The following is a 12,269-nucleotide window of genomic DNA, read 5'->3' as shown; positions in this document are numbered from 1 at the left end:
ACTGACATTTGCCAAGTGCTTCCTTTTCCCTCTACATCAGAACTCCTATCATCTTTATACTACCAGGATCCCAGATAATAAAGTTGCAATAATATAAGCTAATTGCATGCCCCACCTCTTGGGCAGAGCATCAGTAAATGACATAGTTAACTTTTCAGCATATGATGTCTGGAGATGCTCAGGTGAATATGAAACGCCTCCATTCACCTATGTATCTAGGCCTGAAACTCAGGAGGATCAGAGCTTGACAATCCATTCCTTGATTGCCCATTGCAAGAAGGGCAGGAGACCAACAGAAAGACCAAATTCTTCCTATTTCCCACACTGGCTAATCTTCTTCTCCACCAGTAATGAGCCAGATCATTGCATAATAAAGTCAATTCACGTTACTGGTCCACCGATTGGCCTACCTGCTTTTAGCTAAAAAGAGTTCTGTGCAAATCAAACAAAATTTAGCCAGAAAAGTAAGCAGAGCACAGTGCTTAGTGATGCTACAATTCAGATTTTCCATTAGAAACCCCTGTTTTCATCTTTTTAGAATTCTTTTTTAAAATGCTTTTTGACTTGATTTTTTTTCTAATTACAATAGAGTGGGTATTACAGTTTGGAACATATGAAGAGAATTAACTGAGCAGGTTTTAAATTATACAAGTGTAAGAAAAGTTTACGTTCACACACCTGTATATATTGTTGTCCACTGATAACTAAAAGTATATGTTGTATTTTCAATGAAAACTATTTATATAGTCTTGGGTGATACCATGTAATTTTTATAGTTTAGAATCTGTGGTAAGAATAATAAAGTTATTAATGTTTAAAGTCTTAACCTTTTTTCATTGAGCATGGTGCATTATGTAACAATACAAAATTAATGGACATGAACATGTTCATGTTTAAAAATGCATACTTTAAACAATCTTGTGTATATTAAAAGAAGGTGGGTGAGGGTGAGAATTTCTTCATCTCTGGTTTGATTGTCCCCCCCACTTGCCTGAAATAAAAACTGAAAGGACATGAAAGTAGAGCTTCCTCCCCAAAAGTCCATAAAACGTCCTCTTCCATCTGGGTCCTCTGCTTTCTGTGCATTTGGTAACACGTGCATGGAGCAGGACTGGGCAGTAGACAAATTCTCCTTGTCAAACACATTTTATAAGATATATGGAGTAGAAACTAACTATCTCCCTGTTAGTTCCAGATCCCCACCTTAATTTTCATTCCCTGCAGTCTCATTTTCTCTTGGCATCCCGTGCCTTATGTGCTAGGGCAGCTAGACACAGGAGGAGTGAAGTTTTAGAGTTAGTGGGTTATATTAACAGACTTTTCACTAGAGAGGAGGTCAAACAGCGATTTTTAATTAGTCATGAGATTGGGTATGGAGGTACCTGCTGCATCTTGCAGTTCTACTCCTAGTCATTGAAAAAAGGCCAAGTAATACACATGTTCACCAACTTTATCTTTTGATGACCCAATCCTGCACCCAATGTTAATGGCAGTTTTGCCAAAGCACAAAGAGTTTAACAGAACTTTCTTCTGCACATGCACAGTCTGGCATTTCTTTCTTTCTTTCTTTCTGAAATGCAGCAGAACATGTTCTCGCATTCAGACCTATTTACTCTCCATGCCAAGTTTTCAATCTTAAAAGTTCTAGAATGTTTCACTTCAAACACCAATGTGTCTAGCATCTGAGCCTTTCATCCTTCAAAATGAGGAAGGCTGAAGTTGCAACAGTGACACTTAGGGTATGTCTACTGTGACAGGGTCGGGCCAGATGGCTACAGAAGAGTGAAAGAAGGCAGATATATTAGCCCCAGTTTAAGTAGGTCCCTTTTCCCTGGGTAAGGTAACAGGGAAGGTTCCAGAACAATCAGGAACTTTCTGGAAACAATTAAGGCAGACAGGCTGATTAGAACACCTGCAGCCAATCAAGAAGCTGCTAGAATCAATTAAGGCAGGCTAATCAGGGCACCTGGGTTTAAAAAAAGAAGCTCACTTCAGTTTGTGGTGCGTGCAAGGAGCTGGGAGCAAGAGGCGCAAGAAGCTGAGAGTGAGAAGGTGTACTACTGGAAGACTGAGAAGTACAAGCATAATCAGACATCAGGAGGGAGGTCCTGTGATGAGAATAAAGAAGGTGTTGGGAGGAAGCCATGGGGAAGTAGCCCAGGGACTTGTAGCTGTCATGCAGCAGTTACAGGAGCCACTGTAGACAGCTGCAATCCACAGGGCCCTGGGCTGGAACCCGGAGTAGAGGGCGGGCCCGAGTTCCCCCCATCCCTCCAACTCCCTACCTGATACCGGAGGAGTTGAACTGGACTGTGGGTTCCACCAGAGGGGAAGTTCTCTGGACTGTTCCCCGATCCACTAGGTGGATCAGCAGAGACTGCGGGGATTGTTCTTCTTCCTTTTCCCATGCTGCCCAATGATGAGGCTAACTGAGTGAACAGCAGATTTGAGCCGTGAAAGTGGCCAAACTGAGGGCTGCCGTGAACTTCTGAGGCGAGAAAATCCGCCAATAAGCGCAGGACCCGCCAAGGCAGAGGAGGAACTTTGTCACACTACCCTGTAATTAAGAACAGCAGACTTGAGTTCATGGGGCTTGGGCCAAAGGGCTGTTTATTTGAGGTGTGGAGATCTGAGCTCGGGCTGGATGGAGCCCAGGCTCTGGGACATTGTGAGGCAGGAGGGTACCAGTGCTCAGGCTCCAGCCCAAGCATCTACACCACAATTAAACAGCCCCTTAGCCTGAGCCTCGTGAGCCCATGTCAGCTGGCACTGGCCAGTCGCAGATGTCTAATTGCAGTGTAGACATATCCCTACAGCCTTAGGGAGAGTGACTCACTCTGCAATTAGCAATGTGATGGGGTGTGGAGATATCTGCTCCATCTTGCAGTCCTACTCCTAGCCATTGAAAAGAGGCCAAGCAGTAACTGGATTTAGAATGGATTTAAGTGACTTCCATGAAATATTGATAACCAAAGAAATCTCATCTGACTTGAAAAATACCATGTCAAAATAAACAATAGCTTTTAGACTTTACCCTCAGCTGGACTGGTAATAAAATGAGGACAGTAAGCCTTTAGGGCTTTTTACAAATGGTGAGCTGGGGGTTGCTATTTTTACTGCTTTTGCAGGCAGAAAATTTGATTGAGTGATTTTTCATAGGGCAGACCTACACATCAAGTGGTGAGTGACAAGTCTAGTTCTGTTTCTAAGAGTTTTGAAGCAAGAACTCTGTGAAGACAGGTGTGAATGATGAGGATAATGAAAGGAAAGAACCCTTCCTGACCTGCTTACCTTCTTCCAGTTCCACATCTCTTCCTGCTTCTCTAACATCTCCTCCTGGCGGTCTCATCACCAACTTAAAATTAACACAACCAACACTGAACTCCTAGTCTTTGCTTTCAAACCCTTTCCACTCCCCCTATTCTCTGTCAGTCTTGATATGACCTCCATTCTCCACATGGCTGGAACCCATAATCTGGGGTCTTCTCAAATCTTGACCCTCCCATCCAGGCCTGCTTCCATGCTGTTCTTTATGCATAAAACATCCTTCCTGAACTGATCAGCAAGGCCATTTTACTCTCTTTCTACCAGTCCCTCCTCAGACCCTACCTCTGCTCTGACATGTATAAGAAATGGACCAATTAATGCTGGCCAGTTTGAGAAACAGGTGAGGATAGCTGAAACTTAGATATATATAAACTCCAATATCTAATGCACATAAAGCATGTATATACTTAATTGTGTATCCACGTTATTGCCCAGATTCTCAAAAGTATTTAAATGGGAGGTAGATGCCTAAATACCTCAGAGGATCTAGGCCTGTGTCTATTTGTATTTGTACAGTGCTTAGCACACTGGGCCTGATGCTGATTGAGCCTCTATCCACCGCTTCAGTGCAAGTGTCAAATACTAAACAACTATAAATTACATTTCTAGTACTATTAAAAGCTGACTATAAACCTGGGAGGCTGGATGGCCATCTGTCTTGGACGGTTTAGACACAACAAATCCTGCATTTTGGCAGGGGGTTAGACTAGATGAGCTTTGCGGTCCCTTCTAACCCTATGATTCTATGGCAAGGCTAACAAAATTTCATAATCTACCTGCAATTTCTCAGCTAACTTAGATATGTTTAGTCTATGAGCATATACAGTAGGTGCTGCACCACAGGGGTGCATGGGCAAGGCCGGGTATCGTGAGAGTGCAAAGAACCCTGGAGGCCTGAGCCAGGCACAATCACATAGCGGTTCTTCAGGGGAGTGCAAGGTTTGAGTGAGTTTAGCACTGCTGTGATGCTAGCCTCCCCAAAGTGGGCTTGGAGGGAAGATATCTGGCCCTGCTTGTGTGGGAAAAATGCATAATGCACCGTTTCACTCCAAGATACATCCTGCCTGTGCCTGGATACACAGCATCCAAATCCTCTATCAGAGACTTATTGTGTGGCACAACTCTCCTGACAACAGCCTACGGCTTAAAGCCACAATTTAACCCTATGCATGCCTGCCTGGTGTATGGACGTCTAGGCAGCAGTAAAACATTTTGGCAGGAGTGAGCTTTTATAATACAACTAAAAAAACTGCAGCAGTTGAATTAAGGTTAAAACATTCTTTTATAAAATGCAGGGTGTACTTGGCTTTTGTAGACAGGTAATTAAAGTTTGTTTTTGTATTTTCCAAGGCTGTGCCTCTGAATTAATGGCAGTGTTCATCATACACAAAACCAAGACATTTTATATGTTTATATAAAAATTGACTTCCATGGTCATACTTCATTATATTTTGTTTTAAACTCCCTCATATTTTAAAAATACGATTATCGTATCATTTGAGAGGCTATATTTTAAACACAGGTGATTTGTCACCAAGCTTGACCCCAATTTTCACTCAGATGTGAGATAGTGACCCGCACTGGTAAGTTTCCATAAGGAAAGTTATACCATTATTGACATTCATTAAATTGCTCCACAGCACAGTGCGAAGCAAAGTCAGATTCTAGGTCAATGTGCAGCACATACACCTATTTCATCATGCATTATTTAAAAAAAAAAAAAGTCGCAGCTAAGGTGACCATATTATTAACTTGGCAAAAAAGCAATTAAAATCTTCAAAGACTGAACTTTCAAATAGGGCTGCAACACTTAAATGTCATATTTCTGTTGCAAATGCATTTTTAATGATAACATTTCTTTGTAATGTAAATTAGCCTCTTCTCAATTATAACATGTTAATCAAGTTATTTCTCAATTGCTGCACACCCATCAATGCTTGCACTCCATCACGTGTCATTTAATATAAGCATACTAATTACTTGACTACAATTTATTCAAGTTTTTCGGAATCCAAACTATTCATTTGGATACATATTACATGACGATTTTCTGGAGGGGGGAGGTTAGGAAAATGTAATAAATTTGCATTCCATGACTTCAGTCTAATTGAATTTCCCTCAAAAACTAAATATCCAAGTGTTCAGGAAATTTACAGTATAATTTTGAGAAAGTGAGCACTGCTCCTTGAAATAAGATTAATACTCACCTGCTATTGCCTTATACTTAACACAGAACATTCCTGAGAAGCTACGGGGGAAAAAATGGGGGATGGCTCAAACGAATCTCTAAAATTCATTTAAAATATATACAGTAACTCCTCACTTAACGTTGTAGTTATGTTCCTGAAAAATGCAACTTTAAGTGAAACGATGTTAAACGAATCCAATTTTCCCATAAGATTTCATGTAAATGCAGGGGGTTAAGTTCCAAGGAAATTTTCTGGGGGAGACAAAAGGCATTATATACTGTACTGTACTGTGGTTGGGAAGTGCTCCTGGCTTACCCCACACAGGCACAGCCCGCTGCAGGCAAGGACGCTAGGAAGCACCTTCGCAGCAGCAGTGGCAGCTTACCCAGAGAAGAACAGGTGCCGACTTTGCTGGGGGATGCTCTAGGCCCACCTCTTCCCATCCGTGCTCCACTCCAGTCCCACCTCTTCCCACTCCCACTCCACCTCGTCTCTGGAGCACGCCGCATCCCCGCTCCTTCCCCGCTCCCAGAAAGTCCTAAGCACTGCCAAACAGCTGTTTGGTGGTGGGGGACGAACTGCGAGGGAGGGGGAGGAGGCGGAGAAGAGGAACTTGTGCAATGGTCCCTTGTAAAGTCGCTGCTCTTCCACAAAATCTTACATGCAGTGTACAGATCAGGCACCCAAACGACGTTATAAGGGAGCATTGCACAACTTTAAATGAGCATGTTCCCTAATTGAGCAGCGACGTAACTTTGAAACAACGTTAAGTGGGAGGACATTAATTGACGAGTTACTGTACCTCAAATGCAGAACAAGATTTGATTGGGTAGAGGTAAATGTTGGTGACAGTGATTGGCTTGCTCCCACTTCTGTATACTGGTATAGCACTCTCAGAAACAACAGCCCTGGTAGTCTCAGGTGTCTTCAATGCTGCAGATGAATTATTCCAGTGTCCCATGTCTGAGACAATAGTTTTCAGAGAGAATTTCTTTGCATTGTTATTGGCAGAATGGTCGTTCTGTATTGGAGATTTGACTGACTGTGTAATAGTCTCTCTTGTGGTGGTTTGGGAGGGAAACGTGAAGTCTGATTCAGATAGCCTGGTTGCTATGATGAACTTTAGAAAGGTTTGTGCATCTTCAAAAGTAGACATATAGCCAAATGATATTCTCATGGACCCTGTGGGACGTCCATCAATTATATCTATGTCATCTCCACAGACATGGCCAGCCTAGATTGAAATAAAAGGAAAAGCAATGAACTATTAGAACAAACCTTTCATTTTTTCCCTTCTTGTTTTACAACTTTATACTTCATTTTGCTAACTTCAAACAGAAAATCCATTCCAAAAACAGCATAATGAATACATGAATAGATTGGGAAAATGGAGAAAATCTTTTCATCTGTCTCATTTGCTACACATAATATCTATCTGTTCATCTAACTAAGGTACTTATATGTCCCCAAATACCATATAGGTAAGAACGTTGTTTGTAGACAAACAACCCACAACCATACCATGTTTTTCCAGAGCTCAGACATCAGCATTGCTATGAAATTGCTGGGCTGTATTTAACATCATATGAGCAACATGCAAAACACAGTAGAAGACCCCAGAGATGTGTGAGAAAGAACAAGATGGTGAGAGCTTTTAGTTTGAACAATCTGGTTTAATCCCACTGATTTATTGTTTAATGTTCAGTCAAAATTAAGCAATGTGGATGCCTATGGGGGAAAATAGTTCATTTGGGTCACATTACAACCTTCAGTTACAAATCTAGAGAATCACAATTTAAATGGACAAAGTTACTGTGGTTTTACATTGGTGTGACTGAAGTCTGAATCTTGCCTTTTGCTTAGATTTATTATTTCTTCCAAAAATGTTTCACGTGTAGTATACATGGCAATCTATAAAATACTAACAATATTAGATGACCAGTTTTCATGAAGTTTAATGTAGAATACATTTGAAAGATCTTTAAATTGTGTCCCCATATCACATAACAGGAGCTTTGGTGGCACTTTCACTATTTCCATGCCTGCCATGAAATCATGATTTACATAGGGTCCTACATCTAATTGCAGCATCTATGTATTTGCAGCTTGTATCTAGATGTCTGAATGTAATTACGAAGAACATACCATATCAATACTGTCATAAGTTTTTTATCTTTTGAAAAATGTCTTTAATAAGCTTTTGGGCTTGTTCCCTGCTAATTCATTGTAATATCAAACGATGACATGTTTACAACTATGAAGTCCCTCATGGTTTTTTGTAACATATGCTGCATACTTACCCAAATCTTTTGAATGACAATCAGCAGAAAATAGCTCACAAGAGTGCAGCTAGCAAGTTGAAGTTGTTCATACTTTGGCAACTTAAAGTTTAAGTTGCTCCCTATCTAACGTATCTCTAATCTCTGTAGACATGTCATATGCACATGTCTTTTTAAGCTGTCATTGGTCTCTCAGTGTTAGAGTACTTTCTTATTGTTTTTCCCCATCTAATTTTGGTCTCTTTTAGACTATGCATCCAATGGGGAAAGACTAAGGGCAGGTGTACACTTAAAATGCTGCACCACTTTAGGGCTTAAATTAAACCGCTCCTAAATTAAGAGCTTCTCCCAGCGGTTTAGTTAATCCACCTCCCCGAAATGCAATAGATATGTTGACAGGAGATGCTCTCCTGGCGACACAGTGCTGTCTACACAGGGGATTAGGTTGGTAAAACTATACCACTCAGGGATGTGGATTCTTCACACCCCTAAGCAACAGTTATACTGATATAGGTCAATAGTGTAGACTTGGCCTAAGGCTGTGTTTACACTGCCACTTTCAGTGCTAAAAGATTAGTTGTTCAAGGGTGTGAAAAAACACCCCCCTTAGCGACAAAAATTTTAGTGCTGAAAAGCGCCAGTACAGACCACCATTCGTTCGGGGTGTTTTTTGTTTTTTATTGCTGGAAGAGCTCTCCCCCAGTGATAAGGGGAGTCGACACTGCCCATGTCACAGTGCAGCTGCAGCCACTCTGTAACATGGACAGTGTAGACATACCCTCCGTCTTTATTTCTTGAAAATTGAGAAGCACAACTAAGACACTTTAATAATAATATAATAAACACAAGATGATCACGAGACCTGATCAGGAACTAGAATTTCCATTGTGTGGAAAATTCTGAGATTTCATTTTTTTCCATTCTGAATCAGAAAAAAAGGTCGAAAATTCATTCCGGTGAAACAAAAATTCAGAAGGCTTTTGTTTCAATAGTACTGAAACATTTTGTTCTGATAGTGTCATTTGGATTAATTTATTTTCAACTTTAACAGTACATGGTATATATTGTATATAATATTACAATTAATATTTTAATGTTTAATAAAATATTAAAGTCAAAATGAAATGGATCAAAATGAAACCATTAGAATGAAATATTTTCAAAAGTTTTGACTTTTTCCCCATCAAAATCAAAATCCCATGAAACATTTTGATTTCAACTAAACCACATTTTTTGACAGTCAAAAAATTTTCAACCAGCTTGAATGAAGCAGGTGCTATTAAATGAAGGTACCTTCAGTAGTAGTGTGTTAAACTGAAGTCTAATGGAGAACAATACAAACCTGTCACCATTATACAAATTGTCTCCCTCCCAAATCTAAAACCCATGCCCCGTGATACATGAGGTATATACATGCTTTAAACCCACGTTTAACAATACTCAGTTTTTATTCTTCCCTTCAACCCTCTCATTATTCAATCATTCAAGTGATTTTACTTGGCCTCAACAGGATTTGGTCCTGACCTGAAGGTTCCTTTTGACATCCTCATTGCTGAGCCTCAAATGCTGCTGGCAGGCGCCAGTGTTACAGAAACATCCTGTACGAATATGTATGTTGTAGAGACTGGCAATCTTGTCCACCTTAAAGAATGAAAGAGATAATATTAAATATACTCAGTTTAAATAAAGGCTGCTTGAAGTAAGTTATTTCGCTAAATTATTAACAGTTTGGTTGTTGGAGCTGTTATATTTTCACATACACTATGAGGAAAACAGGTATTTTTCAGCTTTAGTATTAAAACAAAGACGGAAGAAATACAGACAAATAAGCCATAATCCTGCAAATGCTTGCACACATGCTTAATTTTAAACAACACATGGAGAAGCCCATTGAAATCAGCTAGGCTAATCACATGCTTACAGTTAAGTACATGTGTAAGTGCTTCCAGGGTCAGTGCTTTACATTGTAACATTCTGCATCTGAATGGAAATAAAGCAGCAACTGCTTTGCTTGGAGGTGGGGGGTTGGGAGCTGCTCTTCAGTTAAATCTGCGGTATCTAGCCCAGTGATTCTCTAACTTTTTGTATTGAAAGGGCGACTCCTTTCATACAGCAAGTCTCTGAGTGTGACCCCCTCCCCCGTTATAAATTAAAAGGGGGGAATTTAATTTAAATTTAATTTAAGAGGGGCTCAGGCTGTCAGTCCCATGCCAACTTGTGACCCCCAGTTTGAGAACCCCTGATCTAGCACAACCTGGTCCATGCCTGGGATTTCTATGTACTGCCACAATCCAAATAATAACAACGACAACATCTTTCCTTTGCAAAGCTACATACTCCATGGTATAAGGGATACTGTCAGTGCAGGAAATTATTGAAACCAGTGAGATTTCTGCACACTTGAGATTTCTGCAGGCTTGATGGATGAGGCCATAAGTAAGCAATAGCATGTGACAGAGAAGACACTAGTCTGGAAGGACAGGAAGAGAGAGACCTCTTTGAATGTTCCACACATGAACACTTTGTTCACCAACTATGCTGACCCTGATGTTATGCTTTTACGTCTCTGAATATTTCTAAAACTGCCAGTTAAAGAAAAAAAACCCTGAATAATTAATGGACACAAATACAATAATGAATGGATGAATCATTGGGATGAATAAATTATGTGAATATGAGAGAGAGAGAGAGAGAGAGAATGAACATGTGAGCGTGCAGGGGAGATGGGAGATCATGTCTGTCTGTACAACAGAAAGAATCTCACAGAACGAAGAGACCTGTGGCAGGAGAGGAGGGATATACTTTTAGGGACTCCCAGTACTCCTAGAAAAGCATAAAGAAGAAAGACGGTTAGAGAAACATTATGGCTCCCCAAACTCTCCAAGTAAATGGATTTTAACAAGAGATAACAAGGGCTGTAAGGATAATATGGTATACGTGATTATTGCTGGAGTATGGGAACCAGGGTCCTGGGCAGATGGGTTAGCTCAACATTGCCGCCTGTGCTACTGTGGTTTCACTGCCTTATATGAAAGTCTTTACTTGCTGCAATCACACTTCCCATGTGCAGTGCAATGTAGTATAATAGCCTTATTTATATAGCCTCTGTAATAGAGGAAGTAGGTATGGAGCAGATAAATTAAGGGACTGGCTTAAGTTTTATTCCTGACTTTGCACATTCCTGCCTGCATGATTTTGGCCATGTAACTCAACCTCTCTTCAGTTTACCCATTTAATACACAATAAAAGTAAGTTCTTGTGGAGCTTGATTGTGTGAGTTGCTGAGCAACCTCAACTTCCACTGTCTCCAATACTCCTTTGCTTAGCACCTTGCAGGATCAAGCCCTACATTTCAACCTAGTGCAGGAATTATTTAGTCTGTGTCAATCTTTAGACCTGCTGAAAGCAATCCTAACAGTATTTGGTGCACACAAAGCATCTGGAGCACTTTTATGTGTGGATACAAGGGGTTTTACACAAGAATGCTTGGGGAAACAAATGGAAATATAAATGTGAGACACCTGCGTAAAGTGAGTGTGCAGCAAGTGTAAAACACAATCAAGCGACAACTGGGAATGGTTCTACACCCACTTGGCACAGCTGTATTTACCCAAAACTCAAAACAGTGAAAAATCTGGCTCCTTAAATTGTCTGTTAAAATAACTAAGGGTTGTTTTAAATTAATGGTCCTGGTCTCAAAATCACAATTTATTACCCAGGACACACAGAATAACCATGAAACTAACCGTGCATTCAATTTCAGTGAATAGAAGGTGAACTCACATGCTTTGTTGCATTTACAAGGGCAAAAACTGTTTGTCTCTGTTTATATTATATTTATTCTTTGGGGGTGACATATTTGATCCAGGGTGTACTCTTCAATTTCGACCAACGTACACGAGTATGAGTGTCTCTGTATCACTAACATTAAGACAAGGAGTACACTTTTCAAAACCACCTAAGTAACATAGGAACCTAAGACCCACTGATTGTAGATCAATGCTAGAAATGGCAGAGGTTGACCTCAGTGAGATTCCGCATGGGGAGCTAGCGGATCCTGTTATCCAGGCCCTAAAACACCAAAAATATCATAGATAGAAAAGAGTCAAAGAAAATGCAGGCAAAAGTGATGTATGTACACAGCCAGGATATTGTTATGCAGTGTACTAATCATGTCTATCCTTATGTTGGTACAGCAGTGGGACCCCAGTCCTGATTGAGGCCTCTGGGAGCTATCATGATGTAATTATTGAATAATTATACCTATGTATATTATCTCATTAATTACCAGAGGAGTTGCATTATTAGAAATAAAATATATATCCTTCAATTGACTGTACTCTTAGTAATTGGAAAAGGCTGCAGGTGCTGTATCCTCTTGTCTGTCCTGGTTAAGCATGTGTCCTTGATACAAGCACTCATTAAAAGCATTACATTTTTACTTAAAAAAGGATGGAGAGTTGCAATCATGGTT

General features: G+C 40.3%; 1 protein-coding gene and 1 long non-coding RNA gene across 6 annotated transcripts in view; one reads left to right on the top strand and one right to left on the bottom strand.

The window, feature by feature from the left end:
• The window catches only part of MOCOS (molybdenum cofactor sulfurase), a 409,994-nt gene that overhangs the window by 46,519 nt on the left and 351,206 nt on the right, over positions 1-12,269 (bottom strand). For all 5 annotated transcript variants that reach the window (XM_037889907.2, XM_043540409.1, XM_043540412.1 and 2 more), the window contains 2 exons: positions 9,320-9,436; positions 6,319-6,750 (listed from right to left, as the gene is read on the bottom strand). In XM_037889907.2, coding sequence (XP_037745835.1) covers positions 6,319-6,750; positions 9,320-9,436 — 549 coding nt within the window. The remainder of the gene's footprint in view (positions 1-6,318; positions 6,751-9,319; positions 9,437-12,269) is intronic.
• On the top strand, positions 5,627-7,336 carry LOC122464617. Its single transcript, XR_006288814.1, has 3 exons — positions 5,627-5,808; positions 6,073-6,074; positions 7,326-7,336. It is a non-coding gene; the product is annotated as an uncharacterized LOC122464617 (long non-coding RNA).

The sequence above is a fragment of the Chelonia mydas genome, chromosome 2 (assembly GCF_015237465.2).
Source record: "Chelonia mydas isolate rCheMyd1 chromosome 2, rCheMyd1.pri.v2, whole genome shotgun sequence".
NCBI lineage: Eukaryota > Metazoa > Chordata > Testudines > Cheloniidae > Chelonia > Chelonia mydas.
The sequence above is the reverse complement of the archived record's forward strand: the minus strand, read 5'-3'. Positions and strand labels throughout refer to the sequence as shown.